This window comes from Nannobrachium achirus (genome assembly GCF_963921795.1).
Source record: "Nannobrachium achirus genome assembly, chromosome: 4".
NCBI lineage: Eukaryota > Metazoa > Chordata > Actinopteri > Myctophiformes > Myctophidae > Nannobrachium > Nannobrachium achirus.
The window spans coordinates 37,196,463-37,207,944 of NC_137813.1; the positions used below are offsets into that span (position 1 = coordinate 37,196,463).

Consider the following 11,482-nt stretch of genomic DNA (forward strand, 5'->3'; position numbering starts at 1 on the left):
TACTTGGAAAATATAGAGGAGAAGTGAATCGGTAACACTCAATTTCCTCAGAAAATGCAAAACATTTTGACCAGTGTCCTTGGTAAAAAAATAAGAATAAAGTCCACAAATGGCATTTTATCGTCTTTCTCCCCAGCATTCTCTCTTACTGTATGTCCACATTTGTCCAGTCAAATTGGTCTCTATTTTGGTCATGAGACAAAAACAAAAGAATATGATTTTAGAACAATATGAATGAATATTGATTTCAGAGAAAAGAAAAAAAAAGAAAACTCAACTCAACTCACCCAATCCATCTGAAATATCTAATGAAGAACAAAAGCACTGTCCTGCACCTTGGAGTAGTCATACTGTGAAGCAGATTAGAAAGAAGATATTTTTAGATGTCTCCCCCAACACCACCCCAAGTCTGATTTTTCAAACTCAGGCTATGTTAGAATAATGACTTACATTCAGTGCCCTGGGGACACGAACAGGCTGGAGTCCTTTACAGCAAAGCACTGAGAAAGGCCTCTCCTTGGTCTCCGAGTGTTCCTTGAAGCACAGGCTGAAGACCTTGGCAGGGAGGTGGACGTCCCAGTCAGCTCCATGCTGCAGTAGGTCAGTTACCATACTGTTGGGACATAATGATTCAGATGTAGGAATGTGTCTCTGAATCCAAGCTATACGGTATTGATAATTCACAGAGTGCTGAGATCGAAGACCTGTCAATCAAGTGCTGTGTGACCGGGTCCAGAGTCCCAGTCTGCTGATGATGGACCACAAGAGGGACACTGATTTCCAGCATTTCTTTCAAGTCTCTGTTGATCTAAAGTAAAAACATTCACAGTGCATTCTTATGAGATAAAGGCCACTCTCAAGTCAATATAGAGGGTATGCGCATGCATAAAGTGAGTGGCAAATCAAGTGGCAAAGTGAGTTTAACGTCGCTTAACTTTGTTTAATGCAATCAGATAGGACTTTTCTGTTTGGATGTATGGGCTGTAAAGGCCAGAAAGTAGTTTTTTTGCCACTCAGTAGGCGTTCCCACATAACTTCCGGGTATGATCATGATGATGATGTCACGCACATACCCTCTATTATAGCAATAGCATGCCACATTAAAAAATAATTTATGTAAAAGATACATATGAACAATGACATGGCCATGGGTGCTCACTTCTTCAACTATGTCCTGAGGTAGTCGAGAGAGGATCCTAAAAGGGAAGCCGAAGTGAGAAATGATGACCTTGATGTGTCCTGCAATTTGTGAGGATACACACGACTGCATTGGCAGGGCTTCCAACCACTTAGAGTGGTAGTCTGTCACAGTCAAAATGTATTTGTGTTCATTCAGCGTTGCAGGCAAGGGTCCTCTGACATCCACACCAAGCCACTGCCATGGCTTTTTCACCTAAGGGGAGGTACAGTCATTATAATGTGCAGTATGTCAAATTATTTTTTCTGTGACCCCGTATTGAGGGGTCTTGGAGAGCAAAATCATGTTTAATAAGTGCCTACCTCTATTATGTTTCCAGATTGTTGACACTCTGTCTGCATGGGAAAATGCACAACAGCATTTGATGAAGCAGCAGAAAATATAGAGTAATCTCCATATAGAAACAGGGTAAAACATACATAAACACACACACACACACACACACACACACACACACACACACACACACACACACACACACACACACACACACACACACACACACACACACACACACACACACACACACACACACACACACACATGATATACTGTAAAGGACAGTGAACAGCAAAGTGGTCATTATTGAGAAATTATTCTTGACAGGGTGATTCAGGAGTCAGGACAAGACCCAAAGCGAAGGTATATTGAATCACCCTGAATTTATTTCTCAATTATTACCACCTTGCTGTGTACACTAAGAAGCTTATTATACAGCTACTTAATAAAGAAATTAATAATTTAAATAACGACATGTTTATTGTTTTAATTGCTTTAGCTAAAATAGTCCATTACATTATACAGTTGTTTGTCACAGGTTTTGCAAATGAGCTTATTGTGAACGGTCTGTAATAGAGCAGTAGTTCGCTATCGAGAAATAATAGACTCGTTATGACTAACCAATCAGAATAGAGCATTCAACCAAATAGCACAAACTCTCACTTACTTTGAAATTATTATCTGGAGCCCACTGAATATCCTGTTGATAGATGTACATGGTTGGTCACAAATGAAAATGGCCAGTTATGTGTATGGCTGTGTATATTATGGAATTATTTGGTATCACAGCTGTTCTAGACTAGGACCACATCTAACACCATATTTGAAGGTTTATTACTTGTTTTCACCTTTTTTAATTTATTGTATTAAAATTGTATTTTTTATGATTTTCTCACTGAATATAGTGCAATATATATGCACTGTATATATATTGTACTATTAGATGTCTATGTGGAGCTTGTGTGTGTGTGTGTGTGTGTGTGTGTGTGTGTGTGTGTGTGTGTGTGTGTGTGTGTGTGTGTGTGTGTGTGTGTGTGTGTGTGTGTGTGTGTGTGTGTGTGTGTGTGTAGTGATTGTAGGGGGATTGGGGGAACGGGTGAGATGGGTTGGAGGTGGGTTGTGGGTTATTGTGAAATGTTTGCACTTCTCATGATACATATTTTGTCTGATCTGAATAAAATAAATATAAAGCTAAATGTATTGTATCAACTCACATACAGTATGCAGCCATTACCTGTGGTTTACAGTAATCACCATGAAAGAAATATGGGAAGGATTCAATCTGCACCAGCGCTTCATCTGTTATGATGGACCATTTGACAACCTTCTTAGGGTAACTGGTCCATAAAAGCAGAAAAAAACAATGTAGCAATTATGAAAGAATGTGTGGATTCAAGAATAAATCAACAACAAAAAACAGGTCCCTATTTGTATCTACATCATTGCTAAATCAAGCACAAAAAAGTCTGAACCATGATTTACTAAAAACACTCAAATGACAATAAGAAAATAGATATCAGAATTCTGTATGAGTATGACTGCTGCACCAGAATACCAGTAGAGTCGCCGGAATGTAACTCGCCGGGAAACGGGGGGTGCGTTCGGAAATGCACACCGTGTGGGGCAACGGTGCGCTTTTTCAGTCTGAACTCTGAAGGTAAACTTTCTGAAAAGCAGCAGTTGCTAACGTAAGATTGCTATTGAGGTTTATAAACTAGGGTAAATTATAATAGAATATTAGAATATTCATTCATGTTGATACTGAAGAAGGCATACTGTGATTGTTTGTCCTATTGTACATGTTTGTTTTTAGCATACAACTTTTGCCTGATGAAGTGGTAAAGTCGAAACGTTGCAGTTACCTATAATAAAAGTACGTTTTTGGAGCATATAAACAATGTGCCGGCGTTCTTCTCCATCCATTATCTGATACCTTGATGTCCAGCACCTGGCCTGAATATAGGCTTGAAGATGTGCACACAATTTTGTCTATGAACTGTTTCTAGCATTAACATTTGTGATACTGTGAGATTAAGACTATCACCATAATTTACCCTAGGTTTATAAACATCAATAGCAACGTTAGGTTAGCAACTGCTGCTTTTCAGAAAGTTTACCTTCTGTCCCACACAGTGCGCATTTCCGAACGCACCCCCCGTTTCCCGGCGAGCTTCATTCCGGTGACTTTACCGGTTACCCTGCACCAGTAGCAACCCTATTGATTTGCTTGAAAGAAGAGACAAATGTCCTTAGCTTCTCACCCTTTGTTCTGTATAGCTGTCTTTCCATTTGATGTAGAAGAAGCAGGCCCCTTTGTTTAGAATACAGAGACATATATATATAGACTTAACATTAACAAGTACATTAGGTCCCAAGTTACAACAACATTGCTCCATTTATTACACACTAGAACAGGGGTCTTCAACAGGGGGTCCGGGACCCCTAGGGGGTCCTCAGAGTTACTACAGGGGGTCCCCCAAAATCTTTTGTGTGATAGGAACTTTTTTTCTCCTTTTTTATATTAAACACTTGAACCCTAGCGTCCATATTCGGAGAACTTTAGCCAAAAATATCAGATCTACAAGCTCACGTATTTACGGCAAAGAGCTTTGGTGTAGAGTGGAAAAAGAGCAGACTAAGTACATAGTGAAAGGTCAAGTGTATAGTATTGACAGTTCAAGTGGTTAAATATCTGAAAACACAAATTGACATGAATCCAAAATTCACTGATGATCGTGCTGTCAAACGATGAAACTATGGAATATCTGAACAGGTTGTGGGGGTCCTTGCTTCATATCTCTCTCTACTAAGGGGTCCTAACGTTGAAGACCCCCCTGCACTAGAAGACACATGAGAAGTAAAGTAAAGATTGTTTAGGAGACAAGCTGTGTTGCTCAATGTTTAATGCGCTTTATGACAGCACAGATTCACAATAATGTAGTTGAAGTCATGTTGTATGAATTGGTAGACCACAGTTGATCACCAGTAGTAGTCACTGTGAACATTTCAATAAAAGCAACATCTCATTACCTTATATCTCCTACTTCGTGGGTTGATGCCAGCCTTGGAGCCTTGGGTTGATGGCAGTTCTTGTACAGCCTAAATTGGAGAGAATTACAGTGAGGGAGTGGTCATGATACTGTACAAGAACTCACTTGAAAATACCTCAGCTTCCCATCCTTATTTGACCAAAAGGATCAATTGCTGTTAGGATGCATGTAAATATTTATTAAATTATGCCTGTAGCAATCTTCCAAACAATTAAATACATTTAAATGTTTTCAATGAAAACAGTCTTTCTTGGCTTAATTAACTTCACTCGTTCACTAAACAGCTGATTTCCATGTTTATGCTCATTGCTAACTTTGATGGTCGTACCTTCTTTTTCTCCATGTGCTCTGGGAACGAGAAGATAGTGGGCAGTGCATATTCTCTAAGTTTTACAAATCTGCCAGTTCGATCAATGTACTGTTCCTCAAAGTGATCAATGCACAGCATATCTAAATGAGAGGGTTGCCAATCTTCTCTCTTCATATTGATGAGCCATTTCTTCAGTCTTTGAGGACTTTTAGGATACCTATATGGTAAAAACATCCAATTAAATCAAGCATAAACGTACAGAATTCAAACACTTAGCCAACGAACATGAAACCAAAATGAACACTTAATTTGTCAATGAGTAAATTTCACTATTTACCAACTGAAATGGTCATTATTCTTGGCTTGCACTTGTACTGCACTTAAAATTACAAACGAAATTATTAGACTCAGTGGATCTTAGCATAGGGACATAAAATACTTACTTAAACGTCACAATGGTCCGTGACTTATTTTTGCAGTTAAGTGCGCTACATTTACGATGACCGCCCATTTCTAAAATAACTTGAACATTACAGAAACAAGACAAACCGGATGTTGTGATTTTTGACTTTTCTTCGTGGCGATCATGTATTGCAACACTGCCCCCTGCGACATAATACAGGGAACGTTGAGTAGTAGAGGTTTGGATATGTGCAAGGAGATGAAAAAGTCTAACATTTTTATTTACATCACATACATACAGAATACAAATACACAAAGCAATTTTGGTCACAATGGAAATATAGGTCTACAAATATAAGTAAAAAATAAAAAAGTTAAGAGCACAATTCAAAAGGGGTAATCAATGTGACCGTAGCAAGACTTGGTCTTGTCCGTGGCAAATTCTAGATTTTACTTTTTACACACCATTGTAATGTTCTTATTTTTATCATAAACCCCAATTACTAAATGTCAAGTCCCCAGGTTTGCTTCAGAATATGTATGACACTTATTTACTACGACACTATGGCATTAGGAGTCCAACTGGTACTAGTGTTCTCAAATATTTTATTTGCAAGGACCCCCAATAACTCTGAGTGTAAAAATGGAACCAAATGGACATGCAAGGCTGTAAGGGTCCATTTGAACACTCTTAAAGTTACAGACCTGTTATGGTCATTCAGATAGCTTTTTATGTGTTTTTGGTAACATTATTATCCACTCATTTTGTATGTCCGTGACAAAATGTCCAACACAAGCCAACATGGCGATAACCACTGAAATTCAACAGTGCTAGACTAAGGTTCAAATCAACGGAAATGAAACAAAAAGTGTATAACGAAACGAAAAGTGTATTATGATGAACTCGTACGCAGAATAACAGCATAGGCACAGTCGTTTCCTAATCAGCATGTTTATATTTATTAATTACAAATTCAAATTTGAATGAAAAAACTATTTACATTGTACATTATAACAGAACATTTGGTCCAGTAGAATTGATTGCCACTTCTCAGTTAATTTTCACTTTCCACTCCACCCGCCACTCATCCCAGTCCAGTTGAGTTCGGTTTATCTGCCACCCGGCAGCTCCTACACCTAAAGGTTGACAGCAACACAAATTAAATCTATAAGTAAATGCCAATCAGTTAATTACATTACATATATATACAATGACCTCAATATTCTGAGCCTGCTTACCTTTGAGAAATGTATTGAAAATTTGGTCAATACGCTTGTGACTGTCAGATACCATTTCCCAATGACCTTTCAAAAATAACAACAGGATTTAGTGACTGTGAAATGCATAGTTTCTATGAAATGTATAATGGTATCAATATTGTGAGAGAACAGAAATAGAGGTGAAGGCTCACTTTGTTTCTTTTCCATCAAAGGTTGCCCGTGTGTTCCAGGGTTCAAAGCATTGCTGAGACAAATAGCTTGGCACATTGCCCTCATCTCATCATGTACAGATGTTTCTGGCCCCAAGCAAACACACACACAGTCTAGGTGTAGGAAAGAAGTGAAAGAAGTAAAACAAAATCGGCATTAGGACAACAGAAACAAGTTTATCAATGAATTCAAGTAGGCGAGGAAGATAGGTATACCATTTTTAACCCCCAAGAGATATGGCATGTTGTTGTTCTTCTTCAAAGCCAACTGGAGTTCCTCTGGGCTAGAACAACAGATTAAATTATTTAACTGCATGTAATTGTTCATTTGAAAATGTGCAAATATCACTTGACATTCATTACCTTTGTACAATTTCCTCTAGCCTCACTCCAAGTTTGATTGGTACCTTTTTCCTGAACTCTTTAAAGAAAATAAAGGGTATAAGTTCACTTTAAGGAAATTATTAATTATAACTGTGACATATTTCCACTTCAATGATATACTTAGAACGGAAAATAATATTCTATACCCAAGAATACTGGTTCTTTCTGATTAGCTTCAGGAGGACTGAAGATCTTTTCATCTCGTAGGTATTGCTGCAGCACAATTGAAAGTCGAGCTTCATTGAAGGTTTCCATGACTACAGATCGGACTGCTTTGTAATTAGCAAACAAGTGAAGTATGGTGAAGAGGAAGAAGAGGACAAGTGTCAATCTGAGGAAGAGAAACAGACATGGATGGGAAGTGGATAATACATGTGTGAAGCATCCATCAAATTAGCATAAAACTAAAGTTAAATTATGTACTTAGTTTGGTGCATGAGAAATATTACGTATTTTCAAAAGGACGAGTAGCAGTGTTTTTTGAAGTTTGCAATCTATGCAGTACATAATGCTAGTACTTACACTGGATTGTCAGTGATCAGGGGAATGAGGATCAGACTGACTAGCAGTCCAGCCAGATTCACCAAAGTCTCCTGTGGAAAATAAAATATACAAGCAAGAATAAGACACTATGCAATGATTGCAAATGGCAATTCATATAATTTAATCTTATTAATTAATATATATACCTTACTCGCATACTTCCTCAGTAGCACATTGTTACCCTCATAAATGATGTCCCATGGTACATATTTATGGAAATGACAGTATCAGTCACAGGCTGGGTGAAATTTCAAACTTTACCTGGCTACCATCTTTGGCAGAGACGTCAGCCATGTTGTCTCTACGAGCTTGATGCACTGTCAAGGCAGCTCTGGTTGCCCCACCTGCAACTCCAACAATGGACTGTGAAAGAGACATGCACAACAGCGAGTTCAGATTAGGGATGGGACTATAATCGATATTATCGTTTATCGTGATAAAAAACACTCACGATAATCGTATCGTGGAGATTTAATTTATCGTGATATCATCCTCCATCGTGCATTGGGATCAATTCACCTTTCCTTGCCTAGCTGCATATCCGGTACCACTTAAACACTCTATAATTGGTAAAAAGGTACTTATAATACACGTACTTGATACAGTATTTTTTTCACTCTCTACCAAATCTCTTGGCCAAAAAATAGCCGATCTACAAGCTCACAACACGTGTTTGCAACGCGTTGTGAGCTTGTAGATCTGCTATTTTTTTGCTATTGTTCCGCCCCAGGATAATGGATGTTGGGGATATTTTGATTATCACGATAATATCATAAATCGCAATTTCTTTGGTCACAATAGTCGTGATATGAAATTTTCATATCGTCCCATCCCTAGTTCAGATTAAGTAAACTTTGCAAATATTAATTAGGTAGTTTCATTCTATGTATGAGTATCATAGCTGAATTCAAGTATACGTTATGTTAAATTCTTGGTTTCAGGCATTATGTTAGGGATGGTTACGTTTACGTATAAAGTAAAAAATGTGTTGTGTTTAGGCAAGTCAAGTCTTTTCATAAATAAACTAGAAAAAATGCTCATAGGAGCACAGGTCTCCGCCAGGTAAGGTAGGTTATTGTGGGCCAGCAATATTTGGAAATCTGTAGAAGTTGAGGGATCAATAATAACACAATATGAGGATTTGTGGGATGTGCATGCAAAGTTTCACAGCAATCAGATTTGATTTGAGGCATTTTGTTCAAAACGAGCCACTCCAGCAAACAGGCACTCCTCTGAGGATATACCAGCTCAGTGGTCTTGTGGTTGTCCGCCCTGAGACTGGGAGGTTGGGGTTAAATCTCAGCTGAGCAATAACAAAGACTACAAAGATGGTACCCAATGCCTCCCTGCTTGGGACTTAAGGGCTTTGTACAGAGACACGGTGCGTTTTTTCCGTTTGCCAATGAGTTTTTACTGCATGCGAAAAGATGCACGAATCGAACTGGGTTCGATCAGGAAAACAAAACACTGCCGCAGCCACTTGTCGCACAGCAAATTCAGAGCCGGTGTGCATGAGGTCATATTAGACAATCATTGTTTTCTTTCAAAAAACGAAATTGTCGAAAAACGTGCCTGTCTGCAAAGCCCTTTAGCATCACAGGATGGATTGGGGTCCCAGTCCCAGCGTCATAATAGTGTCCAGGGGTGTACTCATGCTAGATACAATACAAGATATGGTATTAGTTAGACTATTATGTGACTGGAACTTAAACCATAACACAGGGACATTCTAACCCACCAAATTAAATATTATATTACTCAAAACCACATACAAAAGGGACTCTGACAAAAATATGTATACAACAAAGGGGATTCTAACCCACAATATTGAAATCAGATACTTAACCATTCAATAAGTAGTAACATCAAAGGATGTATAAAGCATTAGGTTAGAGATTAAGTTATATTTTTTGTGTGGTTAATCTGGTTATGGTCACGGTATGGATCTGGTTGGTAGGGCAGTAAGCCAAGGTAGTGCAACCTCAGAGCTTGTAGAAACTGGGTACTGGTACCAGGTCAGGATCCACAACCTATTAATAAATACCAAGCATAACGCTATCTGAATAATTACTGGGGTATTACCTTGAATATGCCGGCAGTGCACACAATCAAAGTGAAGAACGCAGGAAAGTTTGGAGCCAAGATTTCCATAAGCATGGCAATATCATTGAGCACATCTGCAAAAAGCCTGGTAAAAATACAGAAAGAATTGCCAAATCACAATCTTGGGACATTTACTCAACAATCCTCAAATATTTGTATGTACAAATATCAGGCATACCTCCATTTCTTTGCTTCTGAGTCCAATTTAGTCCTAAAACAGACATTATAATTATATTACTTGTAATAATAATGTTATTACTAATAATAACCATTTGTACTTTACACAGCATCCGTATAAATAATAGCCCACCCTATTCGCCAGGCAAACAGGATTCTTCCCAACATCCCAGTACCATCTATTGAAAAAAAGAATAATTTAGATTAATCTGACCATGCAGATAACACGATTTGAGATGTGTAATGGATTCCTAAAAGGGCTCACCCCTCAGCAACCAGGTAATTGTTGCAGCAGCTACTGTTGCCTCCTGGTTTCCAACACCAACACCCTTCAAAGTGGCTTGAGTGGCGAGAGTCCCTGACAGTGAACTGGAGAAGGCCTGTTAAAGCACAATAGCCAGTGTGTTGTTGATGGTAACGTCATCATTATTGTTGGCAGATGGATGGCATGTAATCTTGTAGTACCATACCTGGACAGTATCCCAAAACTGATATTGCAGGTAATCGTCACTGACACTCTCTGGATATCCTTGTGGCAAGAAGACACTCTGGAGTGAGACAATAAGTTAATTGGAGTGAGAAAGGGGGCATAGGATATTAGATTTTCTCCTTGATTGGTGTCATATAATTCTCACTTTGAATACGCCAATGATGGAATTCGTAATGGTTTGGCCATGATTCCCTTCTCTTTTTCTCTCCATCGCTCCATCCTTAACGACATAGTTCCATGGTTGACCAGAGCCATATCTTTCAGTTGCCAAAATAACGTTGTTTTCCCTTTCCATTTCTCTCTTTTTAATGTCTAGCTTGTAGCTCTAGCGATACATATAATTCTTCGCTATTATGTACAAAGAAGTATGAGTAAACACTGATTGTAGGTACATTTATCAGATAGTGAAGCTTACGTGTCAGTGTTTTGGTTATACTTCCGCCTCATAGATATCAGAAGATCCGCCTTAAAATTGTGGAGCTTTTCATTGGTGAAACAAACGGTTTAAGGTGGAGCCTGGAGTAAGGTGCGTTTGATTTTGTTACAGGGTGTACCAAATTGTTTCGCGCGCGAGGGTGTATGCTGCCTTGTCAGGGTTGTTGTGTTGGTTTTATGCCACATTGCCGCCACCTACTGGCAGTGTCAGGGAGTTGTTTCCGAGATGCCACCATTGGGCTAAGTTGTTGCCGTCTGCGTCCGTCCGAATCCGATGCTTAATAATGTTCATAGTTCTACCTTGACATGGTAGTGCGGTATGCTATGTATTCCTGTAGGAATTTTTTGCCAAAATTGATTTTTTTGCTGTTTTGGCTTCTATAGGGACCAAACTATCAGAAAATGACGGGGGTCAAATTTTCAGACCCCTCCCTCATTTCCTGGGGGCGGGTCACTTCAGTTTTGGCCCTTTTCGGCCTTGTTTTCCCAATTTCCCATAGGATTTTTTTGCCCAAATGGCTTTTTTTGCTGTTTTGGCTTCTATAGGGACCAAACTATCAGAAAATGACGGGGGTCAAATTTTCAGACCCCTCCCTCATTTCCTGGAGGAGGGTCACTTCAGTTTTGGCCCTATTCAGCTATGTTTTCCCAATTTCCCAGAGGAGTTTTCTGCAAAAAAAT

General features: G+C 38.9%; 2 protein-coding genes across 2 annotated transcripts; both read right to left on the reverse strand.

Moving 5' to 3' along the window:
- Positions 1–36: 36 nt before the first annotated feature.
- LOC308283852 (uncharacterized protein) lies at positions 37–5,374 on the reverse strand. Its single transcript, XM_080724354.1, has 12 exons — positions 5,281–5,374; positions 4,856–5,054; positions 4,508–4,576; positions 3,739–3,788; positions 2,712–2,814; positions 2,145–2,177; positions 1,501–1,533; positions 1,160–1,393; positions 705–808; positions 451–613; positions 288–350; positions 37–182 (listed from the first exon to the last, which is right to left on the reverse strand). Exons 1-11 carry the CDS (start codon positions 5,346–5,348, stop codon positions 306–308), a joined length of 1,101 nt encoding a protein of 366 aa, XP_080580480.1. The 5' UTR covers positions 5,349–5,374; the 3' UTR covers positions 37–182; positions 288–305.
- A 723-nt stretch (positions 5,375–6,097) lies between these two features.
- Positions 6,098–10,726, reverse strand: rusf1 (RUS family member 1). Its single transcript, XM_080724078.1, has 14 exons — positions 10,512–10,726; positions 10,347–10,424; positions 10,142–10,256; positions 10,010–10,055; positions 9,878–9,910; positions 9,679–9,784; positions 7,858–7,959; positions 7,576–7,646; positions 7,200–7,384; positions 7,033–7,090; positions 6,886–6,953; positions 6,652–6,783; positions 6,479–6,544; positions 6,098–6,376 (listed from the first exon to the last, which is right to left on the reverse strand). Exons 1-14 carry the CDS (start codon positions 10,659–10,661, stop codon positions 6,291–6,293), a joined length of 1,296 nt encoding a protein of 431 aa, XP_080580204.1. The 5' UTR covers positions 10,662–10,726; the 3' UTR covers positions 6,098–6,290.
- Between the last annotated feature and the right edge of the window lie 756 nt (positions 10,727–11,482).